The sequence below is a fragment of the Saccostrea echinata genome, unplaced genomic scaffold (assembly GCF_033153115.1).
Source record: "Saccostrea echinata isolate AGI-Se365-2 ecotype Australia unplaced genomic scaffold, CSIRO_AGI_Sech_v1 ptg000054l, whole genome shotgun sequence".
Classification (NCBI taxonomy): Eukaryota; Metazoa; Mollusca; class Bivalvia; order Ostreida; family Ostreidae; genus Saccostrea; species Saccostrea echinata.
The window spans coordinates 60,462,276-60,488,017 of NW_026889803.1; the positions used below are offsets into that span (position 1 = coordinate 60,462,276).

Here is a 25,742-nt window from a genome sequence, read left to right on the forward strand (position 1 = left end):
ACAATTGTTACGCCCATTGCCTTTGTTAGTTTATAGTGATTTGTTCAAAAATTGCTTTTTAGGTTATCTGTATGAACAACCTCAAAGTTATTCACTTCGAAGGTCACTTTATTAAGTTGACAACGGAATGAAATGAATAATATTAAACAAGTGATCGTTACAACAACAAATGTTCTCGATACAATCCAAAGTTGTATAAAATCAGGTAAGTAAAGGAAAGTAAACTGACCTTTGAAGAGGAAAGTAAACTGACCTTTGAAGAGGAAAGTAAACTGACCTTTGAAGAGTTATGTAATGCTATCAGGTTTTGTTCCAACAATTAACTTTTATAATGTACAATAGTCATGTAGTACTGCAAAATATTTTAAGAAATAGTTACATTCCTTGATAAATATATTTTACAAACATGGTGATCCATCAAAATAAACCTTAAATCCATCTTCAATTTTTGTAAATGAAGAATGTTTACAAAACAATTCCCTGACTTTGTACAAAATATAAATAAAGTGTGATGGCCGATGGAAGGGATACCATTTTCGAATAATTACAGCACATCTTGAGCACCTTTGTTAAGAAATCACTTCTTAAACTGATTTTTAATTCTTGTACCGACTATGGCCATTTTCTGACGAAAATCGGGGTTCATGAAAGCATAAATGAAAGGATTTGCTACGTTGTAAATAAAGTACATGTAAAACAATATCGTGTTAAATGGGACAACCTTAAGCTTCATAAGCCAAGCTGGTAGGAACGCTGCAATGAATACAAGAGCAACAACAGACAACATCAGAGCGGTCTTGATGTTATTTACACGGATACGCTCTTGTTTAAGTCGAAAAGTGGATGTCGCATCCGATTTCCTGTGATTTTTCTTTTTCTTTTGTCGTGACTTTGGTGGGGGTTCATTATTCAGCGTTGTTGCCTGAGAACCTTGAAGTTCGTTATTTGGTTTTAACATGGGACTGTTCAAATTGGCATCCTTCTCAGCTTCATCGGTCACACACGTATTTTGTGTTTCCTGACTAACGTAAATGAAGTCTGTATGTTCGCTTTCACCAAGTTGTGTTTTACTGAATGTACAACAGGGGAAAGACTCGGTTCTAAGTCGTCGTTGTCTGCGTGTGAGGATGAAGTGGTAAATAACAACATACAGAATGATAACCACAATTCCACACGTCGCGTAAATTGATGCGTATATTGTATTATACACTGTGTAAAATGTTTCACCTAACATTCGGGGGTTACCACACAAAAAAACTGGTGATGGGAAATATTTTTCTTTAAGCGCAAGCACCACAGGATCATCTGGTCCTAGAAGCTCTATCGTGGCTTGTAATTCCAGTGTCATATTTGTTTCGTTTTTGTGTGTTCTTTGTTCAACCAAGCCAAAGTTCAAGCAGCTTACGAAACCAATAATCAGAGCAAGAATACTTAAAGAAAATACTATAATCTTGGCTCTAAACTTCGTCATGATCTGGATGAAAGGCTTACATATGCAATAATAACGATCCACAGCGATAGCTACCATTACAAACGCAGAAAAAGGTATGGTTGTAGTCACCAGAAAATGATAAGCTTTACACAAAGGGTCGTAAGGCACCCTAAAAACCACCAGCTCCATAGCAGCTGTAGCAGGAATGGTGACCAGACAGGACGTAAAATCAATCCCTGCCAAAGTCAATATAAATATCGTTGAAGTCATTTTTGGTTTCAACATAAAAAACCCATACAAAACAAGGGCGTTTCCGGCAACTCCGATGACCGAAAAAACAATAAGCATCACAACAGCTGCGTATTCGTCATCACCTAAGTGCTCCAAAGTGTCCTGAATAGCCTCCCCGTCATCCGAAACCTCAGACATATTTGACATCTTGTTCATACCTGTAAAGGAAAATTAAAATAATCTGATGATTCCATTTCAAATATGCCTGTATTTAAAACAATGTTCTTTTTCCTCATATAGACGTCAATATCTATCTATCTAATCTATCTAACTATATCAATCTATCTATCTATCTATCTATCTATCTATCTGTCTGTCTGTCTATCTAATCTATCTATCCAATCTATCTATCTGCCAGTGTTCTGTCTTTCTTGTAAGAGAGTGTGCATGAGCCCAAACATGCACCCTAACATATTGGTTCATGAAAAGTAGCCAGATATAAAGGCAATTGTATTGTAATTATATTGTTGATAAGGTAATTGTGAATTGTATTGTAATTATTGTTTTCCCAACTGTTTGCACTGGAACCTTTTCACTTTCGTAAAAGGACTTTAATCATTTTTTAAGTATGAACGTTTATGTACTGATGTTAATGGAAACATCCACCATTTACCTTGATCTGCATAATTTAAGAGTTATATAGACAGTTATATTGTGTCAGTTTGGCTAGCGATGTACGACTTTTGAGTTGATTAATTTGATAGTCACGTGGTACTCACAGGTCATTTACATGTACCTCTCCAAATAATCTAACCACAAAACGGTTGGCAAAAGTACGAAGAACAGTAGGGTTTGTTGCTAAAAACTTGTGTTTTCCATAAATAACTGAATTCCTGTTTATTATTAATAAACAATAACGAAATATATATATATATATATATATATATATATATATATATATATATATATATATATATATATATATATATATATATATATAAAATTCTCTCTCTATATATATATATAAAATTCTGTTTTTATGGTGTTTGGGTGTGTGTTCATGGTGGGGGAATGGTTAGGATCGTATTTTTCTCTAACAGTGTATACATGTATAATGTAAATGTATTGGAAACTTTCTTATTTTTTCAATAACTTGAAGTCATTTAATATTATTATACAAAATCATAACATTTGTGTATCAAATTACACATTTACAAAAACACATGAAAAAGTATGTGTATTTTTTTGAATAAAAGTGTTTTATTACATTTACGAATTTGGTCGCGAATTTGGTTAGCAAATTGCGAATTTGGTTAGCTCTTCGCGAATAGTGTTCACCACAGTAAAAATGATGGAGAATCCTAGACTTCTTTTCACAAAAAACGTCTAGACTAAGAATAACCCTGAGATTAATGTTACGGTGCTATTCATGAAAGGAATCGTAATATCGACACATTGTCGTGTTTGTTTTTTAACGTCCCTCTCGAGAATTTTTCACTCATATATAATTGATTGATTGGAAGTTGTTTAAGGTTCCCATTCGAGAATTTTTCACTCATACAGAGACGTAATCGTATGCCGGTGAAGGCATTTAAACTTAGAAGATCTATACTCGGCACTGAGAGCCATTGAGAAGCGAAGGTTCTTTATCGTGCCACGGGACCTCGGCTTTAAGGTCTCATCCGACCTGTGATTTTCACTTCTAGTGTCGGGCGCTTGGCGAAGGAACAGCCACTACCTTTGTCTTTGGTTTGAAGCGGCGCGGCGAACAGGAATAGAACCCGGACATCCCGATCACGAAGCGAGCGCCCTACCACAAGGCTACCGTGACCGGTTTGTTGTAAATGAAAAATGATAGTATGATTTTTTTCTTCCTTGGTTACCGACAACTGCTAATATGCAGAACGCTATGCGGGAAAACTATTATGCAATCATGAACCGCGAATGAAGGTGTTAGGTGTCTCATAAAATATACCGCATTTACATTCATCAACCACAATGTTCAGTATTTGATAATAATGAGTAAATCTAACTATTTATATACAAATTACATAAGTACATCATTACACATATGTCAAAAAACTTTAAAAAATCTCACGTCTACGACTGATCGTGAGAGTTTTTTGTATATCCTGGAATACGTATGCGTCTTCAATTATTTTACACTTCTTAAGGCTATTACAATGAAAAGCAGATTTTTAACAATTGCGGGTAGCGTCGAATTTAAGCCATCATACAATATGATTTCTATTTGCCCCAGTTACAAAGATGTATCTAAACATACTTCTCTGCTAGAGTTAATGTGGTCTATAAAAAAATGATGACTTTTTATCCGTCTGGGTCAACAGTTCCAGTCAAATGTATAGTTTTGTTCTGCTCAAGGTGACTCTTTCAAAGTACAATTTTCAATTTGAACAACACATAAAGGTACATCAGTCTAGTATCCAATCAAAATTCAAAGAATATTTAGGTCGTAAAGTTGTTTTGTTAATTCCACCAATGAAGTTAGAAGGCTGTATACAGTGTATTAGGTTTTCACTAGCGCATCTCAATGGCTGGGTTTTTTTTTCTTCTATCCACTAAACTCCTCTCAGAATAATGAACAAAATCTCATTAAATTAAAATAGTTTGTTTTAGTGCAAGAAAAAAAGCTAAGTGATCAAAATGTGATTGAAATAAGATAAGAAAATTTGTATGCGCTAGAAAACGTGCATTAAGATGAACCAAGAATGATAACTCATGGTACAGTACTTCCAAAAACTGAGAGGTATTTAAAAGATCTAAACGATGTTTGCGCTCGCTGAGTACCTTTTACATGTACATGTTATTTGAGCAAATCATTATTAACAAAATATCAAAACTTTTTTTGTGAAATCGTCCAAACACCAATTAATTTGACGATTTATATCAAAACTTGCTCTAGAATATATTAAAACTTACAGTGAAAACATTTTACAATGTTTTCGAACTCCCTCTCTTGCTTACAATCCATTAACACTATGAACTCTGATAAACCATATATCTGTGAATATATGAATTTAGTACTATATCATTTCACTTAACAAGGTTAATAAAGACTTTTGCTGGATTTCAGGTCATATTTGTATCCCTCAACACGAAGACTGATCTGAAATACTTTGTACTTGGAAATTGGTAACTCCTTTAATTATCTTTTTATCTGAACTGTGCATAAGAACTCTTAGCTATATTTACTACTAGAAATAAAGGAGGATTTATTAAACTTTGTAAAGCATAAATCCGTTTACGACACGTAGGAGATAATCTCAAATAAAGATAAAAAAAAATGCTGAGATTGAAGCATAGCCGATAATGGTCAATAAAATGTGATGAGTTTTCTAAACAATTTATTGTCTTCTGCAATTGAACAAAAAGGCAATATAACGGCGCCTTTGGCGTATTGTGTCTACGAATTCGCACGGTATGTGGTTTATGAGCATATCTTTGTATTCGACAGCAGCTGAAATTGACTTAAATTGAAGACCTATTTCCCAATCAGCTGTAGTCCGAGCCAATTTTAACCTCAATTGAATGAGAATAATGGGGTTTACTTTCTTCTGTTAAAGAAACAATGCGTGAAATTATGTCGTCAAAACATCAGCATCTCCAGAGATGTATTTGAAATTCAAGTTGAGAAAAAAAGATTTTAATGCGTTAAATTGGAAATGGCAAGGCACTGAACAGAGCCATATGAATTAATACTGATATGTCGTATTACTAATTTTAATTTTAAATACACAGTAACTGCGGCGTGTGACACAAGTATACAATCGCATGAAGACTAAACGCACTGTAAAAAAATATGTTAGCTTACATTGTATATGGTGACATGTACTTTTTATAGAGGAATTTCAAAGATTTATTTTTAGGACATGAAGCAAATCACGTGACAACTAAGTTGACATTTCACATTTTTCTCAAGTCATTTTAAATATCGACCAAGTATATCTTTTTTGTAATTAATGCACACGATGTACTCTTGAGAGTTGTTGAACTTTTTGAAACATTTGAAGACAAAACATCTATCAATAATCATGTTATTTTTTTTCTTACAAAATGTACTGCAAACAATGCTACATAAGTACTTTTTTCATGCATTTTTTTTTTTATATAACATTACATGGATACTTCCTGTTTAAAAAAAAATGTTTTGCAGTCGGCCCCCTCTTATCAGAAATGAACCTTTTTATTGAGTTCTTAGTTCGGCATTTTTAGGTATAAGGTGTGACAGACGGACAGACAGACAACGCCGGGTAAAGTGAACCCTAAATGACACAAAAACTAGTGGTACTGTGAGCAGTGAGCTCTCAAAATGATGCTTCAATATGAGTATAATGACAAAGTCCATTTTTTGCCATGGAAAAGCCCCGAATATTTGACCGATCAATACATAAAGTAGAAGGTGTATAATGGCACTATATAATAAGATTCTGTCAAAGTACCATTAAATTCTATTAAGTGGTATGGGGGGGGGGGGGCAGATAAGAAATGGGTATCCCTGTTATTATAGAGAGAATGACAGTGTCCATTTTTGCTATGGGAAACCAGAAATTTGGGTCCAATCAAAAAGTAATGAAATATGAAGATAACAAACAGTATTTAATTTCGAAAGTCCAATGAAACGATACAAATTTGGAGTAGAGCAAACACGGACCTCAAATTTAGAGGTGGGATCAGGTGCCATGAGGAGCGAGCATCCCCTGCCGACCGGTATCACCCGCCGTGTGCTCCTTGTCGTGATCGGGATTCTAACACATCTGCTTCATATTTATTTATATTTATCATATTTACTAGAAAAAGACGTTAATGGTAACCTAACAACAAAGCTTTATGATAAACGTGATGATTTCAACTTTTTAATCGTCAACTTCCCTTACTTATGTAGCAATATACCCTTATCACCTGCATGTGGGGTTTTTGTCTCCCAGTTGATTCGATACGCAAGAGCATACTCTACATGTAAACAATTTCTAAAACGAGGCAAACTACTGACAAACAAGTTGATGAAACAAGGATATCAACAGTCTCGTTTGAAGGCATGATTTCCCAAGCTTTATGATCGATACAATGACCTTATCAGCAAATACAACCTGTCATTAAGTCAAATACTGACTGACGTTTTTCATAGTAATTTACGCACCAAATTACCTACGGATTTTTCAGTGTTTTTTTTTCGATCATGACAAGTAGCACACGGTGGATGTAACCGATCGGCAAGGGGATGCTAACTCCTCAATGGCACCTGATCCCACTGATGTTTTTGAGGTCCGTGTTTGCTCTGCTCCCGATATGTATTGTCTAAATGGACTTTGAGCTTGAATACTGTTCGTTATACCCATACTCCACTCTAAGAATTTGCAAAATCATAAAATTCTGGTTACTCCCCCTTGATGATGCCAAATATAACGTCAATTCAATGCCATTATCCTGGTATTATAATAAAAATTGGCAATGAAAAAAAATTAAATCGGCTTTAAGACAGAAACAAGTCAAAACACGGAAACAATCAAGTTAGATGCAAATTTTAGCTTCAAATTGCCCGAAGCAAGTTATGTGTACGATGCATGGTGAACTCGCCCTATCCAAAAGCGCAACGAACGTACAGACTGACAGACATCCCCATCACTATTACACCCCCCACGCTTTTCAAGAAGGGGGGAGGGTGTATAACAAACGCCTAACAACGTCGTAAAGATTATAGAACTTACGAAATGCTGACTTTAGGCGAGGTTTTCGAAATTTATACTTATTTTATCTATTTTCGATAAAATGTCAATTGAAAACGAAAGATTATATTGTGTTTCATTTTTCAGCGGATTCATTTACAGATATATGGTTATGAAGAGCACTTCAAATAAATTGCCCCACACAAAAATAGAGCTGTATATAGTAGCACCTTTATAATCCGGACACTTTTGTTCCCAAGCAAATCGTGCGGATTAATGGAGAATCCGGATTATTGAAATATTAAATACATATAAATGTGAATGGTTCCCCACAAACTTCGTCCAGAAGGTAAAGCGTCCTGACTGTTTGCTTCCAGATTAACCAGTTTCTGCTGTTTAGCTAAAATCAGTTTTGTTTCGACGTGATTGCCTATAAGTTCAAATCCCTAAAACTCTACGAACAAACGTAAAAATAGCACCGCTTTCAACTTTACATGGTCTCAAGTTCAGATCTCATTGGTATTTTTTGAAAAAAAAATCATCATGTGCAATTATTTGTTATTAAATATTTTATAAGTTGCAACTCTTTAAAATGTTTATTAATTTAAAAAAAAAGAGAGCATATTTTGACGTAACTTTATTTTCAGGTTACGGTCTTGGGGCCTGGTCCGTAGATCCCTATCAATTCGAGCGAGTCCAGGTCCAGAAATTGGTCATAGAAACTGATTGACATTGAGTTAGTAAGAAATTAAGTTTTGAACAACTTTGAGCCGCAAAAAATGTAATCTCAAACTTTTAAATTCTATATATTTATTTTATTTATTTATTTATTTTTTTTTTTTTTTGGGGGGGGGGGGCAATTTTGAAACCTTCAGTGTGTAAATAATGGTCTTACAATAAGTTTGAAAAACGTCAGTCAGCATCCGACTTAATGATAGATTGTACTTGCCGACAAGGTCAGTGTATCAGCCATTATAGAACTTGCAAAATGATGACTAAACGAGACTGTTGATATTCTTGTTTCATCAACTTGTTTGTCAGTAGTTTGCTTCGATTTAGAGCATACTCTTGTGTTCCGGTCAACTGGGAGACAAACTCCATATTCGGGTCATGAGGAAATACTGCTACATAAATAAGGGAGGTTGACAATGGAAAAATTGAGGTCATCACGTTTTTCGTCGTTAGGTTACCATTAACGTCTTTTTTTTTTTTAGTAAAATATCTAAATATGAAACAGATGTGTCAGACTCTGTGGTATCTTTTATTTCAAGTTCAATTGGATATATCTAGTTGACAAATGAATTGAAGTTTATTGATAATATGTCGCCGATATATCTAAATGCCGAGTTGAAGGCCACAGCAAGTGTCTTTTTCTCGTGTACTTTCGAATAAATCCTGCTTCATTTGAATTCTAAAAAAGGTTTGCTAATAATCGGGACCTATGGGAATTCCAACAGATAATAATCGGGACCTATGGGAATTCCAACAGATTGTTGGAGGACCTGATCTCCAAAAATTACAACGATATTGTCAATCAGAAACTCAAACATCTTTTTAATGAAACATTAGAAGTACATGATTGTACAATCAGAAAAGTTTTTCTTTAACAAAATAATTTTGCAAATGACCAATGACAAGGTAAGTATATTTATGAGTTTCCATTTTCATTGAAAAAAGCAGCCGTCTATGATGTCAAAAAGGCTGAAATTAAATTTATGGTGGGGAATGGTTGTATAAAATGTTGAAAAATCGGATGTTTTGATGCAATTGATTTTGGTAAAATTTTGTGATTTCAAATTTTCTAACAGTTCCTTGGAGTTTTTAAGTATCCACATCTGATTTACACCACTTCTTATATATATTGTAGTACAGTACTCCTGAAGTTTACTGCTGTTAATGTTTTAATGATGAGTAAAAATGAGGCTTGGTAGAACATTTACTGGAATCCGCTATGTATCTTTGTAAGGATTTTTGTTGTTGTTGTTGTTTTAAGAATCCAGTATAGGTATGGTAAATCAAATTCAATTCGACCATTTAAAGGACAATACCAACCCCTCATCTCAAATTCCTCTCTCTGCATTTTGATGTCTGCATTCAAAAAAGGAATATACATGAATCTGTAAAAAATGAAGAATGAAGATTGTCTTTTTTGTGACTTATGAAAAGTCAGTTCTTTTTTTTTCTAGCTGCTATGAAAAATATTTCATTTCAGTTTCATTAATTGCAAAATCGTGAAAAGAAGTAAAACTTTTTATTTGGAGCTGCTTAAAAAAAGTGTCAATATCAATAAATGCAATTTTTTTTATTTTCCTCTTTTCAAGATGGAAAGTATAAAATAAAATTGTACGTAAATTAGATCACAAGCAAATTATCACCTTAGCATTGAACAGCATTTCAACCAAATATAAAATGTGCATTTTCTGCCAGTCACATTTGAGTAAAGGCAAAACTCATCAACTCTGTTTATCGCATTGAGACGGTAAAAATATGGTTCCAAACGCTGTAGTTATGTAGACTTTATAATAAACTTCTATCCAAATTATGAAGGTTCAGCTTGAGTTGCGTTAAGGCTTTTTTAGTATTATACCTCAGAGTCATTTCAACAAGGTCAATGAGAGAGAAATCATGTTTCCAAAAAATCTTGGTCATACTTATCATTTACCTGCAGTACAATTTTGGTCATCTTCGTTTGAATTTTTCAATGAAAACCTGCGATCTATATCAGTGTCGCATGATACATGTATTAGGATGTCGTAGTAAAACATAAGATCTGAAACCCTCTCTTATGACTTGAGTGATTACTGCACATGAATTTAAACGTTTCAACTGGTATGACTGTTTCAAATTTTGAAACCATATTTGTTTGTAATAATTTGAACCTTTGGTGGCTTACCTTTGCCCTAACACCAAACATTTCTGTCTTAAATTTACGTTCATGTAATTTGAGTATTCATGCATTTAAATAATATTTTATATAATTTAAAAAAGGGTGCATTTGATTGCCATTCGGCAGGAATCTGGACGCACTTGAAAATTTCAATGATCTGTCACATGAAATGTTAGCATTCTTTTGATGTACATGTATCGGGTTCCTGTGAAAAGGAAATATTTTCCTATATTGTGTTTTGATTTGCTAAAAATGACTTGAAAATTGGCTAGATAAGTCATTCGGTACAAAAATCACATTTTAAACACGTTTTTTTCTAATTTGTTACCATTTCTGGGTCGTCTGTTAATGATTTTGAAACGTTATTTGTGTGCATTTTAATTTAAAGAAACAAATGAAACAAAAAAAATGAGAGAAAACCCAGAAACCATAAAAATGTACTTTTTTCTAAAAATAAAATACCATTGTGTAAATGCAGTGCTTTATTGTCGTTTTAAAATCCATTCTGTATGTGTAGCGATGATAGTTCAGTAACTTGCGTTATCTGTCCATTGGACTGGAATCGAATAGTTTCTGATTCACTCCTCGCATGGAGCGTTAATTATTATTATTATGATTTTTTTTACAATCAATTTTTTTTATCGTTTTAACTTTAAGTACTGATTTATCAAATTTTTAAAAATTTTACGCAGTTTAACAAAAAAGAAAATTTAGCAAGGATTCGATTTTGGCATCTTTAGCGAAAGTGATGAGTCCGCTAAAATTGAATATCGCTAACAATTCATTCCGTACTGAAGATCACTGTTATCTTTATAGCCATCACAAAATAGCTAAAATTATTTCTAGCTAAAATTAGATAAAGATTTTGGAAAAAAATCGCTAAATTTGCGGCTCGCTTAAACTTCCGCTTTTACGGTAGATAAATTGTGGTTCAGTTCGAAAGCAAATCTTCCAAACTACTGAATTATCTTTGTATTTTACACATTCATGATTGATTTCAATTATAATTGTACTATACAGGAAATGGGAAACCTCGTTACAGTATTTCTTATATTATTCCTACAAAGAGAAGAAAGATGGTTTAAAAGGAAATCACTGGATAAATTTTTGTAAACAAAAAATAAAAACAAAAACAAAACAAAACAAAAACAAAAAAAAAACAACAAAAAAAATCCTGTACAATTTACTTTTTGTAATATCCCTAACAAAAAAATACTATAGTAAACTATAGTTAACTATAGTTTACTATAGTTAACTATAGTACCAAAGTAAAAACTTTGGAATTTTGATTTACTATAGTGAAAACTTTGGAACTTTGATTTACTATAGTGAAAACTTTGGAACTTTGATTTACTATAGTGAAAACTTTCGAACTTTGATTTACTATAGTAAAAACTTTCGAACTTTGATTTACTATTATAGTGAAAACTTTGGAACTTTGATTTACTATAGTGAAAACTTTGGAACTTTGATTTACTATAGAAAAACTTTGGAACTTTGATTTACTATAGTGAAAACTTTGGAACTTTGATTTACTATAGTAAAAACTTTGGAACTTTGATTTACTATAGTGAAAACTTTGGAACTTTGATTTACTATAGTAAAAACTTTGGAACTTTGATTTACTATAGTGAAAACTTTGGAACTTTGATTTACTATGGTAAAAACTTTGGAACTTTGATTTACTATGGTAAAAACTTTGGAACTTTGATTTACTATAGTGAAAACTTTGGAACTTTGATTTACTATGGTGAAAACTTTGGAACTTTGATTTACTATGGTAAAAACTTTGGAACTTTGATTTACTATGGTAAAAACTTTGGAACTTTGATTTACTATAGTTAACTATAGTAAACTATAGTTAACTATAGTATTTTTTTTATTAGGGATAACCGAGAAGCCGAGAAAAATGCCTTAAATTGGTTTGACAAATAATTAAAACTGATTATAACACAATTTTCTGGACATTCCAGTTAACTAAAAGTATAATTTATGTAAAATCTCCAGACTTTGCAACTAAACTATCTCACAAGCGTTTAAATTAATTGTCGATACGTGTAGCGTACACACATCAACACAGGGAAGAATGATCATTTGTTAATCCTTCAACAATTTTTTTCTTAATATTTTTTTTTCCGTTTCTTTTTCTCAACCTTAAAGGTGCTTAGACACAGATTTGAAGTTAATATTTTCTCAAATTTTCTGTATAATATCACAACTTATATGTTGCTATAGCATTTCACACGAAAATAAAATAAAAAACCTATTTAATCTGGAAATTATTGAAACTACGAATTTCGGGAGGCGTTTGATTAACACATCCTTGCACTTTCTCAATTTTAACTTTATCCTTAATACTTAAGAAAAGTAGCAATTTTGTTGTGTATTAGTGAATAATATTACATCTATAATCCAGAAAATTCAGAGTAAAAATGTGCGAAAGCAAACCCCACTCACTTAAATATTATCAGCCCGTGCTCAGTGTTGTGTAGTTGTGTACAGAGTTTAACAAATTGAATACATCCGTGAAACGTAAACCGTTTTTGTAAACAGGGCACGAGCTCTGTTGTTGTTAATGTTTATGTTTCACCGAGTGTGTTCAATTTTTAAACTCTGCACACACCACTGAGCACGGACTGACAATACTGGTGAGAGGAGATTTTGCTTTCTACATTTCTACTCTGGAATTTCTGCATTATAGTTTTAATACTTTCCATTAATAAACAACAAAATTGCTACTTTTCTAAAGTAATAAGGATAAAGTTAAAATTTGTGAATTTGCAAGGATGTGTCTATCAAACGCGTCCAGAAATTCGAAGTTTAAATAACTTTCAGATTAAATAAGATTTTTATCAAATTTTCGTATGAAATGCTATAGCAACATATAAGTCATGAAATTATACAGAAAATTTGAGTAAATATTAACTTCAAATCTGTGTCTAAGCACCTTTAAAAATACAATTTTTTGACACAAAATTCTTATCTTTCCCAGAAATATTTGAAGTCCAGTTACATGTATTCATAGGTCACCACAAACAAGATGTGAATGCCATTGCCTATAGATAGTTTTCAGTAAGCCCAAATTAGCAAGAGTTATTTCCCGTTGGCCGCCATATTGGAGGTCAACATGCTCATATTCCTTCATTATTCAACCAACTTTAACTTTTTATACTGGCCATTGTGGGGTAAGAAGCATTGTTTTTCTGAAAAATATACATTTGTTAAAGCCTCCTTTATTTCATAATTTTTATTCTATAAAGATTTTCCCCCAAATATGTCTGGTACACCCTCTTAGATTTGGTAAGACAAAGAGGAAAAATTACCAGGTTGACCACCAAGATGGCGGCCAAGGGAAATAATTCGGAAAGAAAATACGTCATATGAAAACTATCTATTATGAGATATGTGGTGTAGTGGTTATAATTAGAGCATCAGTCTTTAGAAAACTGATATACAGGATTTTTTTAAAATTTATTTTTTAACCATGAATTATTTTTGCCGGGAAAATTTTTCTTCAGAAAAATTGTGTGTGTCATTATATTATACCTTCAATAATAACTTGCTCTAAATACTTTGATCACGAGTTGACTTTGATTTTTACAAATTTGAAGCTATATGCATTTTGCCCGCCTTGTTCGCCCAGCTGCTTTTTATATAAACATATCTTTTTGAATTCCACGTCCATAATGAAAACTTCTTATTACATCACTGAAATCTTATAACTTGTATTTGCCATCAAATACTATTCTTATGCATATGTTCTAAAAACAATTTAAATGATGATGCCTTTTTTATGTTTGTGAATTATCTGGTATTATTGTTAGCTTGTTTTATTGGAGAAAAAGGATTGGCTTTTTATAGTATTGCACGTCATTAGTCACATTGATTTGAAAAAAAAATAAATCAGATATGTTACAGCGAGGTAAAGATTAATACAAATCAAGCTATACAAATCACAGACGATCGCCTACGTAAGTAATGCCGTTTAAAAGAAATGGAAAAATGAGAGCTACAGTACGAGCTAAGGAAATGGCTCAGAAACGAGTTCAGCACCCTTTTCCTACTTTTTCAATTGAGGTTTCTTTTCTTTGCAAGAAAAAAGAACGAACAAACGATTTATGTTTTTACGCGCAATCTAAGAGACAATCTGACGAAACATTTGAAATAAGGATCTTAAAGAGACCTTCATAATGCTTCTTTCATACTCGTTTATCCTTTAGCTAATGATTTTAAAACAGTTCAAATCATCAGCTACTAAATTAGTTTATCAATGTTTCTAGTTTATGTCTTGATCAGTCAGTACTGTCTCTGGACGTAGTTTTGTCATGTCTCTTCTTCTTCCATACGTTGCATTCCTCGAATTTGAGTATAATCACTCTGTCTGACATCAGTTACCATTAGTTTTGCCTTGTCTTTGGACGTAGTTTTGCTTTATTTGAGGACATCATCTGCATCTTTCAGTTCTAGTTTAGTAATGTTTCAATGTCTTTATCAGCCACTATTAATTTTGTCTTGCCTCTTCACTTAGTTTTGCCATGTTTTCGACTTCATAAATATATTTTCGTACAATTATATTAATTATTTTAAGATAAAAAAATCAAATGTTTACCATCCCGATTTCTTAGGGGGTCCATCTCAAAAGTTGTCGAATTTTACTATTGGACCATATGGGAATTAGTTGGAAAACCGCCAAATTATCACATTTCCCCATATTTTTTGTATTTCTGCCCTAGGGATTTCCTGTTCAGTCAAATACATGATAGTTATTGTAAAAAGTCACCAAACAGTGAAATTTCAAAAAAGTTGACCATCTGGTTTGGTCTAGGTATTATTACAAAGTTTTTTTTCCAATGCCAATACCTCTAAATTTGCCATATTGAGGTATATTTTCTGTATATATCTGTGCAGATGAATTATTTTGGTAAAAAGAATAACAATTTTCAGATTGCTGGAATGTTTCTTTTGGTGTTCTGTCAACAATTTTTAATAAAATGTCCATGGACATCTTGAATACTCAAGCGAGTTAAGCGTCATTCTTCAGCGTCATGCATTGCTTACAGAACCGAAAACAATGCATGACCTCGTGAAAGCCATTTCAGCGTTAATTCTAATTATTATCTTAAAAGCACATTTTAAGACCCATAAACGTTACAGATAATGTAACATAATGTTAATTTTGTATCAAAATTACAAAACTTGAGATAGGTGCTATGTTGCACCTACGACTGCATGAAACTAAAAAGCTGCGCAAAATTATGCGCACTCGAATTAGACTCGGCCTCATTAAAATAACGTTTGGTTGTCCTCTCCCGATCCGACCAAATAGCTAAAAGTGGCCGGACTCAAAACATTTTTAAACCTCAGAAAACAATTATAACAGTTATTTTTTATGCATTCAAGAAAACATATTTTGAAAATTTAGCATTGATATTTTCCTCGAAAATAATTCTCGCCTACTACCGAAGCAATTTTTCCATTCTGAGTCGGGAGAGGGAAAACAAAAACATTATTTCAAAGTTGGCCTAATAGTTTTGTCTTCTATTGGAAATAAAAAGGGAAGTTTGTAAGGAAGTTCTTAATATATACTGCTTATTTTACTTTAAAAATTACAATGTTAAAATTAATTTGGTGAAAGGAACGATCCGAAATATCGTACACATGTATATCAACATAATGGCTCTCGGATCGTTTTACAAATAGATAAACAAAAATTATTCAAAAAGACATGATTTTAGTCTCTGCCTGATGGAAATTTGTCCACTTACAGTAAATGTAGATATCACTCAAAACTATATAAAAAATTACGCTTTTTAAACAGCAATTTGTATTTTTAGAAATAAAAATCTCATCCCTTCATAAAACATTTTGTTACAATTTTAAGATGATTATCTAAACTGAATTTAAGACTGAAAAAGGTCTCAAATTGTTCTTTAATGGGAAACACTTGCATTGAAGCTCTGTTTACATTTTTTAAATTTCTATATTTAAATTAAAAATAAAATCAGTTTAATTATATAAACTTAAATGAAAACTCTTAATATTCAATCACTACGGTATTCTTACATCAAACACATGTTTCAGTTAACATGGGCACGAGCTTTGTTATTGTTTAAATTTTGTAGGGTGTGTTCGATTTGCTTACACTGCACACATCACTGAACACAGACAAGCAATACTGCTTTGTTTGTTCAGCTTCCTTTCATTTTTATTTTGTCTTTTCTTGATTATAGTTTTAATATCTTTAAATTTATTAATACATCACAGATTTCTCGCCTTTCTTAAAATAATTATTTCAAAAGATTTGACCTATAGGGGAGAGCAATTTCCCGGAAAAAGTCGCATTTAAAAATTCATTGGACATTTTCTACCGTATATTGGTCTAAATTTTTCAAATCTGCATATTAAACCTAAAATTTATCATCTGTAACTTTAAATTAACCTCAAAAGTTGGTTATTACATGTATAATTATTATGATATTTTGATTGATTGTATGTTCTTTCACGTTCCTTTCGAGAATTTTTCACTCATATAGAAACGTCACCATATACCGGTGAAGGGCTTCAAATTTAGAACTTCACTCGGCACTGAGGGCCATTGAGCAGTGAGGGTTCTTTATCGTGCCAAAGCCTTCCGTGACACGGGGCCTTGGTTTTTAACGTCTCATCCGAAGGGCCCACAACTTTCACTTCACAGTGCCAAGCGCTTGGCGAAGGAACAGTTGCTACCTATTTTTTATTGACTTAGGTCATTCGCGACCGCGATTCGAACACACGACCTTTCGATCACGGAGCGAGCGCTCTGCCGACTGAGCTACCGTGACAGTTTATGATATTTTGATGGGTTGTGATCTAAGAAATAATTTTAGGGGCACCCTTTCCCTAAGGTCGAAATTTAAAAAAAATTGCCAGATTAGCTCAAATGGTATAACAGCTGACTATTAACACAGCGGGGTATTTTTTGAGTCATGGTTCGAATCCACCTGGTGCCACATTTTATAGTTTCATTTATTCATTCATTCATCTTTAATCTATTTCCTTTATAACAGAGATTTTTAAGCATGACAATTGTATCTTAAATAAATTATATCTATCTATCTATCTATCTATCTATCTATCTATATATATATATATATATATATATATATATATATATATATATATATATATATATATATATATATATATATAAAACACGTACAGAGAAAGTAAAAAGTAAATTCCAGTGTACCTTAAACACAGTCAGGTGGAATAATACCTCAGAATAGCACACATTCTTCGAGGGCAAGAATTATTAACTCTGTGATATTCGATACAGGTATTCTCGTTTTCAATGAGCTGTGATGTAGTTTTCTATAATTGTATATACATGTAAATGCCTTAGAGTGCAATCAATTTATATAGTGTATTTCATTGCTTTTTATTCCATTTATTCCATCTGTTCTTGTACTTGTCTGTATTGGTTATTGCGCTGCAAAGTATATGTATTGCTTGTGTTATTTGAGCTCAATATAATTATAATTGAATAACATGCCTGTACTTTTGTAGTCAATGTTCTAAATTTAGATTTCAAGTTTTGAAACAGTAGGGCTACATATCATAATGCACTCCCTTGGATTTCTTTTACATCATTTGTAAAAATTAATGGCAACGTTTATTATATCCATGAAAAAGTGGTGTTGTAAAATAACGTCAAGAAAAGAAATAAGATTATAGACATTAATATTATGTACCATGAAAAGTAACAAGAATATTAAATAACATTTCGAGATAATAAATTCAAATGCGTTGACAATATCACGATTCATGGTTAATAGCTATGAAAAGGTACCTCCTTTCTCTAAATTTGAAATAAATATTAATGAAAAACCTAGCCTAAAACTATTGACCAGCACGATAGCCGACAAGCTTTTTCTAAAGATTAAAACCAATCCAGGCCCTACAGGTCCAACATACTGATCAGAACGGTAGTCGACAAGCTTTTTGTAAAGATTCAAAAACCAATCCAGGTCCAAGTTACATTTACAACGAAGTGCTCCTTTTATAGTTTGTGAAATCCAAGGATGTACATGTATGTCAATCAAACACGCCCGAAATTCTTAGGTTCTTAATATTTTCAAATAAAGAAGTTTCCTATCACGCTTTATCGATCTGAAACACTCTCACAATGTGTAAAATTTTGAATTCTACAGAAATGTTTTATGGATAAAAACTTTAAAACTGGCCATGCCCCTTTATACGTTCTAATTCCTCGTCGTCACGTAGATAATGCCGAATATTCTCAATCATATTTACTTACTGTATGCTCTCTGTTTCTGCAACAAACAGCACGTTAATTTTGTAACTGAAAGTCACAAATGTTAAAAAAAAAAGAAGAAGCTAAACCAATCATTTTCTTTCAAATCCCCGTTAATTCCACATAAATTTATTATGATGCAGTGTGGAATATATCTCGATGTCATGCTTATCAATGAACTGTTACTTTTTTATTGATAGCATTCAATGTTCCAGACTGAGCTCATACATTTGAAAGTAGTCCGTATTTTAGTGTCAGTGTAGAGTTGTTTACACTAGATGACTATACAGAGGTAGATCAGAGCATAAGTCGGTGATTTAGAGACTTGGTTTCATCTTCGGTAAGCCTAATTATATCTGCATTATAAATATTCCATGTAATTACCATATCGTAATTACTGAAACAGAGTTATATTCTTGGACATTATCTGTTGATCACAATCATCAGGATGAAATTCTACTTCAGCATGACGATGCATTCACAGCGGAAAAGGTATTACCAAGTTCAAGAAGTGATGGTTTTTATTTAATTGGAAATTAAGATGCCAGCTGTAAACAAAAAAAAAATCATATTAATTCTCTGATATTATTTATGATGAAACACTTGACCAGTCTGAGTGTATTAATAAAGAAAGTTCCCTAACAACCTCAACATTAATTTACAAGGACTACAAATGCTTTTACAGTGAAAATGATTTGCACGTGCACAAAAGCCATGATATGGGTACATGTATTTAAATTTGTACATATGTAGAGTATCTTGCTATCTATAATTCTTAAATGTACAAAAACATACTAGTATTATTATATACATGGGCTTGCATGGGAAACATGTCTTAAAAAGCGGTGTACAAATACATGTAATTTAAGGAGTAATTAAAAGATATTTGATGTAACATACCCTTATTATGATTGCAGTCGATGTTACAACAACAATTTTTTTTTCATTCTTTGTCTTTGTAATAATATTCACCAATATTTCCACTTTCTTCAGAAGGGAGTTTCAGCTTTGAAAAATTATTTATTTATAACTTTCCTGAGGTTTTTGTTGAATCTCACACTTATTCATTTGAAATTCATTTTAAAAAATCTGCAATATGACTAACCTTTTCACGTAAGTTTTAATTTACATGCAAAGGACGTCTGATTATATCTAAATTAACCTTGTAATTGTTGTGGTAAAGCTTAATTTTTAGCTCTACTGGTCAGAGACCAGAAGAGCTTATGCGATAGTAAGGCGTCGGTCGTCCATCTGTCTGTAAACAATTTTTCGAAAAAGGCTACTCCTCCTACAGTTTTGTCTGATTTCCATATAAATTGGCACACAAGTAGATTACATGCATAATTCTGTGTATCGGTTTTTGATTTTGATGAACGGTGTTGCCATGGTTACTAAAAATATAAATTTCTGTGAAGCACTTTCAAAACGATACTCCTCCTACAGTTTTGGTCTGATTTCAGTTTCACACAAGTAGACTACACTAAGATACATAATTCTGTATGTCAGTTTTTTTATTTCAATGAACGGTGTTGCCATGGTTACCTACTTAAAAGAGAAATTTCTGTAAAATACTTTTAAATCACTTCTCTTCCTACAGTGTGGTCTGATTTTAATATCACTTGGCGTGCAAGTACATGTGTAGACTACACTAAGATAAATAATTGTCTTTATCCTTTTTTTATGAATGATGTTGCCATGGTTACTAAAATCAAAATTTCTGTATTTTCTTTTTAAAAGGCTACTCTTCCTGCAGTTTTATTCTAATTGCAACAAATCTTGCCACAAAAAGAAACTTAACCAAGGATCATTATTCTATTTTTTCTGTTGCAAAGTTTCAAGTCCATGTGCAAATTTTCTCTTCCTTTGTTATAAGTTCAAACCAGTAGAGCTACAGTCTCCTCAGAGACTTCTAGTGTTATTCTTAATGAGACTAAGTGTGTCTATTTTTTGATACATAATTAGAAAGGAGTGAGTGAAATTTAACTGAACTTTACGATCAAACAACATACAAAATAACAATAGAAAATATATATAACCCAAAACGAAAGGTGAATTTAAGGACAAACAATAACGCTAGGTCGAAAGGGCGTATTTTTGTTTTTGTCTGTTTTGTTTGTGTGTGTGTGTGTTTTTAAGGAACATCTTTAATATGTTAGAGGAAGAGTATCATCAAGAAAGCTAATAGACTGTTAGTCACAAGCAGACGGACGGATACAATCTTAACTATGATGGATAGTCTCATAGATTCATAGCTTCTGGTCATTTCAGTTTCAATTATCTTTCTACACAATGTACCTGTGATTAATATTCCTCGGACAAATTGCGCCATATCGATCCACATAGAAAAAAAGGAAAACGCTTCCATTTTCTGGTCAAAGCGATTGTATTCACACAGAGCACAACAGATAGTAAAGGAGGTTTTTTTCTTTTAGCAAGGTCTAACAGAGAGCTGTATGGAAGGTCATAGTGGCCAGAACCACGTGATTAACGAGAAATCAAACTCAGATCTTTTTCTGGAATCCTAGATGAGAAAATTGCCAGCTACAGCACAATTAATGAAAATAAAAAGATTCATGGCATCTTCTGTTTAATCTTAGTTCTATGGAAATCAAGTAAATTGTGGTCTTGTCTAGCTGTTACGCCAGTACAGTGATCATCAAATATATTGTGGAGTAGCTCAATGTTCTCATTGAATCTTAAAATTAGAGACTTCCTTCAATGTACGCAATTAAAACATTAATAACAAAATGAAAATCGTTTTGCCGTATTTTCTGTTTCTTCCAATACATGTTAAAAAAATAAGATAATATAAAATCGTTTACATATAAGATAAGATCTCCCGCATCAGTATTTGTGAGAATTACGTAAAAATATTTCACAATAATATTACTGTTTGCGCATTCAATTTCATGTTTAAAGTATGCATTTTCACGTTAATTGCCTACATGGGGTGTCCTCATTATTCAATCATCCGAAAACTTTTTTGCAAAAATATACATGAACTACTTGGAGCTCTTTATAATTATATACTCTTTCTCGTATATTTTGGTAAAGAGGGAAGAAGAAATAAACTACGATTGAATTGGGAAGGTGCATGGTCTAATGATTACTAGGGTAAAACATTAATTGAAAAAAACCAAGTTATAATTTTGACTATACAAATATATTATAAAAAATGACTAAGCAATATGAGTTCGAAAGTGAGGACTAACAATTTTGGCCCGTGCTTGAGTTGTTACCCTTTATGTGAAATAGATTTAATGGTGTTAGCTGTATTGTACAAAGACTAATACTAATAATAATAATAAATTTCGGTATGCTTATTCATTTTTGGGAGTTGATTTTATCAACTCCTCATAGTCAGCGCGCCAGAGGCGTATCAATACATACAAATGACAAACAGCTACCAAGGGGGTGTCCTCGATTAAATGCAGGATGTTGTGAAAATGGGAGAAAGGTTGAAATTAGAGTTTTAACCTACAAATTGAGCAGGGTGTGAAGATTTAAAAATGCAATGTATAATCTCAGTAAACGACAGGCCTAAATATTTATGTAAGAAAATAGATTTACAGATATTGCGAATAAGAAAATAGTACATATATTCTAATTTTAAGATAGGAAACTCGCTCCTAAAATAGCTTAGATACGTCATTTTCATCAGTTTGTAGGGAAAGACTGAAGGTATCCTCGTGATTATAACAATGCATAAACACCATTCTTCGACAATTTGAGTCCCATAATAACGGGATTAAAAATCAGACATACGTTTAAATGCATGTCAGTATATACAGAGAATTGATACAGACAACTGATGTAAACCCTATAATGTTTATGTATATATGCGAGCAAGACTGATTATCAGAGCGGGCATTATGTGCCCCCAGTATCTCTAGCATAAGCCGCAGATAAGATCTCCAAACTGCAGCAGACGTGACCTACTTGACAAACTTAATTTAGCAGCCTTTTACTTTTGTGCCTGGAATGATAATTATTGATAGTATACACAGGATTAATTTTTATTAGATGTATAATTGAGATGGCTTGTTTAATATTTTTAATTTTGCAGGAATATTAATGCTGTTCACTGTTGAGAGAACGGAATTCGGAGTGGATCCAGAATTTTGCTAATTTGGGGCACATTGAGTATTTTTGGAGTGGAGTGGGGTGTTGAAATAGCCCATTTCCTAAAACAAAACCGCGTGATTTGTATACATTTGCGAACAAAGACCAAATATGTTGCTTTGTGGTTTAATATACCTGTAATGAAATATTTCAATCAAGCCACTATGAAAAAGGTGAAGATAACAGACAATGATTCATCTCAAAAAATCTATCAAACAATACAAATCTGGAAAGAGGGCATAAATTTGAGAAGAATCTCTATTTCTGGTATACATGTTGCTCCATTAATTTTCTCATCACCAATATAGATGGTATTTGTCGTGATTTAACTTTGGTCAGAGTACATCACATGGTTAAATGTTGTTCACCTTATTCATGAATTAATGACAACGAAACCGTTGCCAATGAATATTCATTATTTTTGTGATATTTTTCACCCCCCCCCCCTCCAAAAAAAAAAAAATAACAATTTTATAATGAAACATAAGTAATTCTTTGATCGTATCCCTCATCGTATGACAATAATGAAGTTCAATATTTTCTCAGGTAAAAAAAAAACAAAACAAAAAACCTGCATTTTCCCCACTGGGAGTGTTGTTCAGTTTTTCTGAATTCTGTCTAAAACGGGATTTTCAGTTAAAAAAAAACAACAACATCTGATTACATGTATCTTAGAAATTGAAATTGCAAGTTTGACAATTTTACGCAAGATGAGGATGAAATCGGAAAATGACAAATATTTATAAATTTGTTTGATAAAGACCTTGTAAGCTCTTTCATCACATTTTTTCTACATGAATACAATGTATCATTGTAATGAAGCTTCGCTTTAGATTTTCAAACTCGAAATGAACTTTCTACTTTTCGTCATTTTGTAAACGAAAGATTGCATTCCGATACAGGACACAATAAAAGAAAGAATCAAATGAGGAAGAAATTATTCCGAATTGATATTTTTTAATCTATGCTTTTTTTTCCCTTTTCTAATGCATTGAACAAAAATCTGCCATATTGAAAACAATATGGCACCATGCAAATTAGCAAAACATACACCATTTCTCTATATGTTAATTCAAACGTACACTAAAAAATCATTTATTCAAAGATTATATATATATATATATATATATATATATATATATATATATATATATATATATATATATATATATATATATATGTGTGTGTGTGTGAGCGGAATCAACAACTTGAATCACATTCTGACGAAAAAAAAGTCGTTCTGGCACTTTTAAACAAATTTTTGGTAAGGAAAATACCTTAAATTACACGTCTTACACGTTTTTGCATATCAATCAAAAGTTATGGTCAAATAAAAAAAAGCCTTACTTTTTTGACTCCTTAGAATCATGACATTTTTTAGTCTTTTGATACTCGCATCCCAAATTTTGAAGCAATAATGTTGTACATAATTTGAAAAGCTGTAAACAAGGTTAAAATCATAAAATTTTATTTGAAATCGTCCTCAAAATCAACTCCCATCAGTACCTTCAGTACTTTGATTTAAGATTGGGGATACTCCTATGCATGTGTTTTTAAAAAAAAGAAATAAATTACTCATATTAATACCGTATATGCATTATATCGATTTTTCTTTCCGTTTCAAAAACTTCTCAGAGAAAAATTGCCTCACCATATTCTTTGGGCTGTATACTCTGTACACAACATACATCTCTAAGTAAAGGTGTTAGCAAATTATCTATTGCTCGAGCACAATATCCAAACCTCGAAAAAAAAACTCTGTGACAAGATACAGTAAAACCTCGTTATTTCGAACTCGATGGGACCGAGAAAAATCTTTGAGATATCCGTGGGTTCGAGATATCGACAGTAAATTCTTAAGAAATACATGTATGTGGTTAGGACTTTCCAACAACTTCCCGCGTGGCGCAGTGGTTAGAGCGTCTGCTCTAGAGTCGCGAAGTAAGGAGTTGATCCTTACGTCGCAGGTTCGAATCCCACTGTGGGACGTGGAGACCGGTCCTTCGGATGAGACCGTATAAACCGAGGTCCCGTGTCGCAGTAGGTGCTGGCACGAAAAAGACCCCTCACTGCTCGAAGTGCCGAGTATAGGACAAAATTTGCAGCTTTCCACCGGCAAGTGGTGGCGTCTCCATATGAGTGAAAAATTCTCGAGAGGGACGTTAAACAACATACAATCAATCAATCGACATATCCATGGTATTCGAGATACCCGTGTTCGAGATTACCAAAGTTCAACTCTATATTACTGTCACAAGTTTCAAATTTTCAAAGTAATTCTTAAATTAAATTGACACAGTCTATAGCAGTCCAACAACCGGCCATCCGCGTCTAAATATGAATTGTATACTGTATTAATATTTATCCATCCCAATAAAATTTTTTATGGCTATTTCACACTAATACGACCTGTATATTCTTATATATTTCAATGATTAAATATTTAGTAACCAAGAGAAAAAATGTAGAAAAGGGGGCTTCCTCTTTTTAACTTTTGTTGTGTGCAGGGTCACTGTTAATTTCGGGAAAGAGGATGCGGAGAAGGCGAATCTATCTTCTGAGCCAATATTTTTTTCTAGACTGATATTTTAAGTGCATTGTTTATTGGGAATGCCATTGCACTTAATGCACACCGATTTGTCGACTGTATTGTTTGGTTTATGTGTGTGTGTGTGGGGGGGGGGGCTCAAAAAAGAAATCTCAAACTTGATTTTTGTTATTTTGCAAATGTTTTTTTTTTTTTTTACTAATGCGTTTTCAGATCGGACTCGGTCTACACAAATTATTTTAAATGAGAGCAGAGAACGTAAAAAGTGACAGTCAATTTTTTTCTTGCCTATTACTATTATTTTTTTTGTTTGTTCTGTGTCCTTTTTTCATGAAAATACTTGCACGGACGTATCATAAGAGTGCCCCTGATTGCTTGTAGACTTACGATCAACTTTAATCGTAACTCTTAGTGAAACGCACGTGCTACGTTCAAGTTTACAAGGTATACGACCTTTTACTAAGAGTGTTAGTGAAACGGTCACCTGATCCCACCTTTGGATTTTCCAGGGATACAATTTTTTTATGTACTATTCACAGATTTGT

At 32.6% G+C, this 25,742-nt stretch overlaps 1 protein-coding gene across 1 annotated transcript in view; it reads right to left on the minus strand.

Moving 5' to 3' along the window:
• Nucleotides 1-267: 267 nt before the first annotated feature.
• Nucleotides 268-25,742, minus strand: part of LOC133205792 (cholecystokinin receptor type A-like) — a 32,686-nt gene continuing 7,211 nt past the window's right edge. Inside the window, exon 2 of the mRNA XM_061341669.1 lies at nt 268-1,881. Coding sequence (XP_061197653.1) covers nt 578-1,879 — 1,302 coding nt within the window. The 5' untranslated portion in view covers nt 1,880-1,881 and the 3' untranslated portion in view covers nt 268-577. The remainder of the gene's footprint in view (nt 1,882-25,742) is intronic.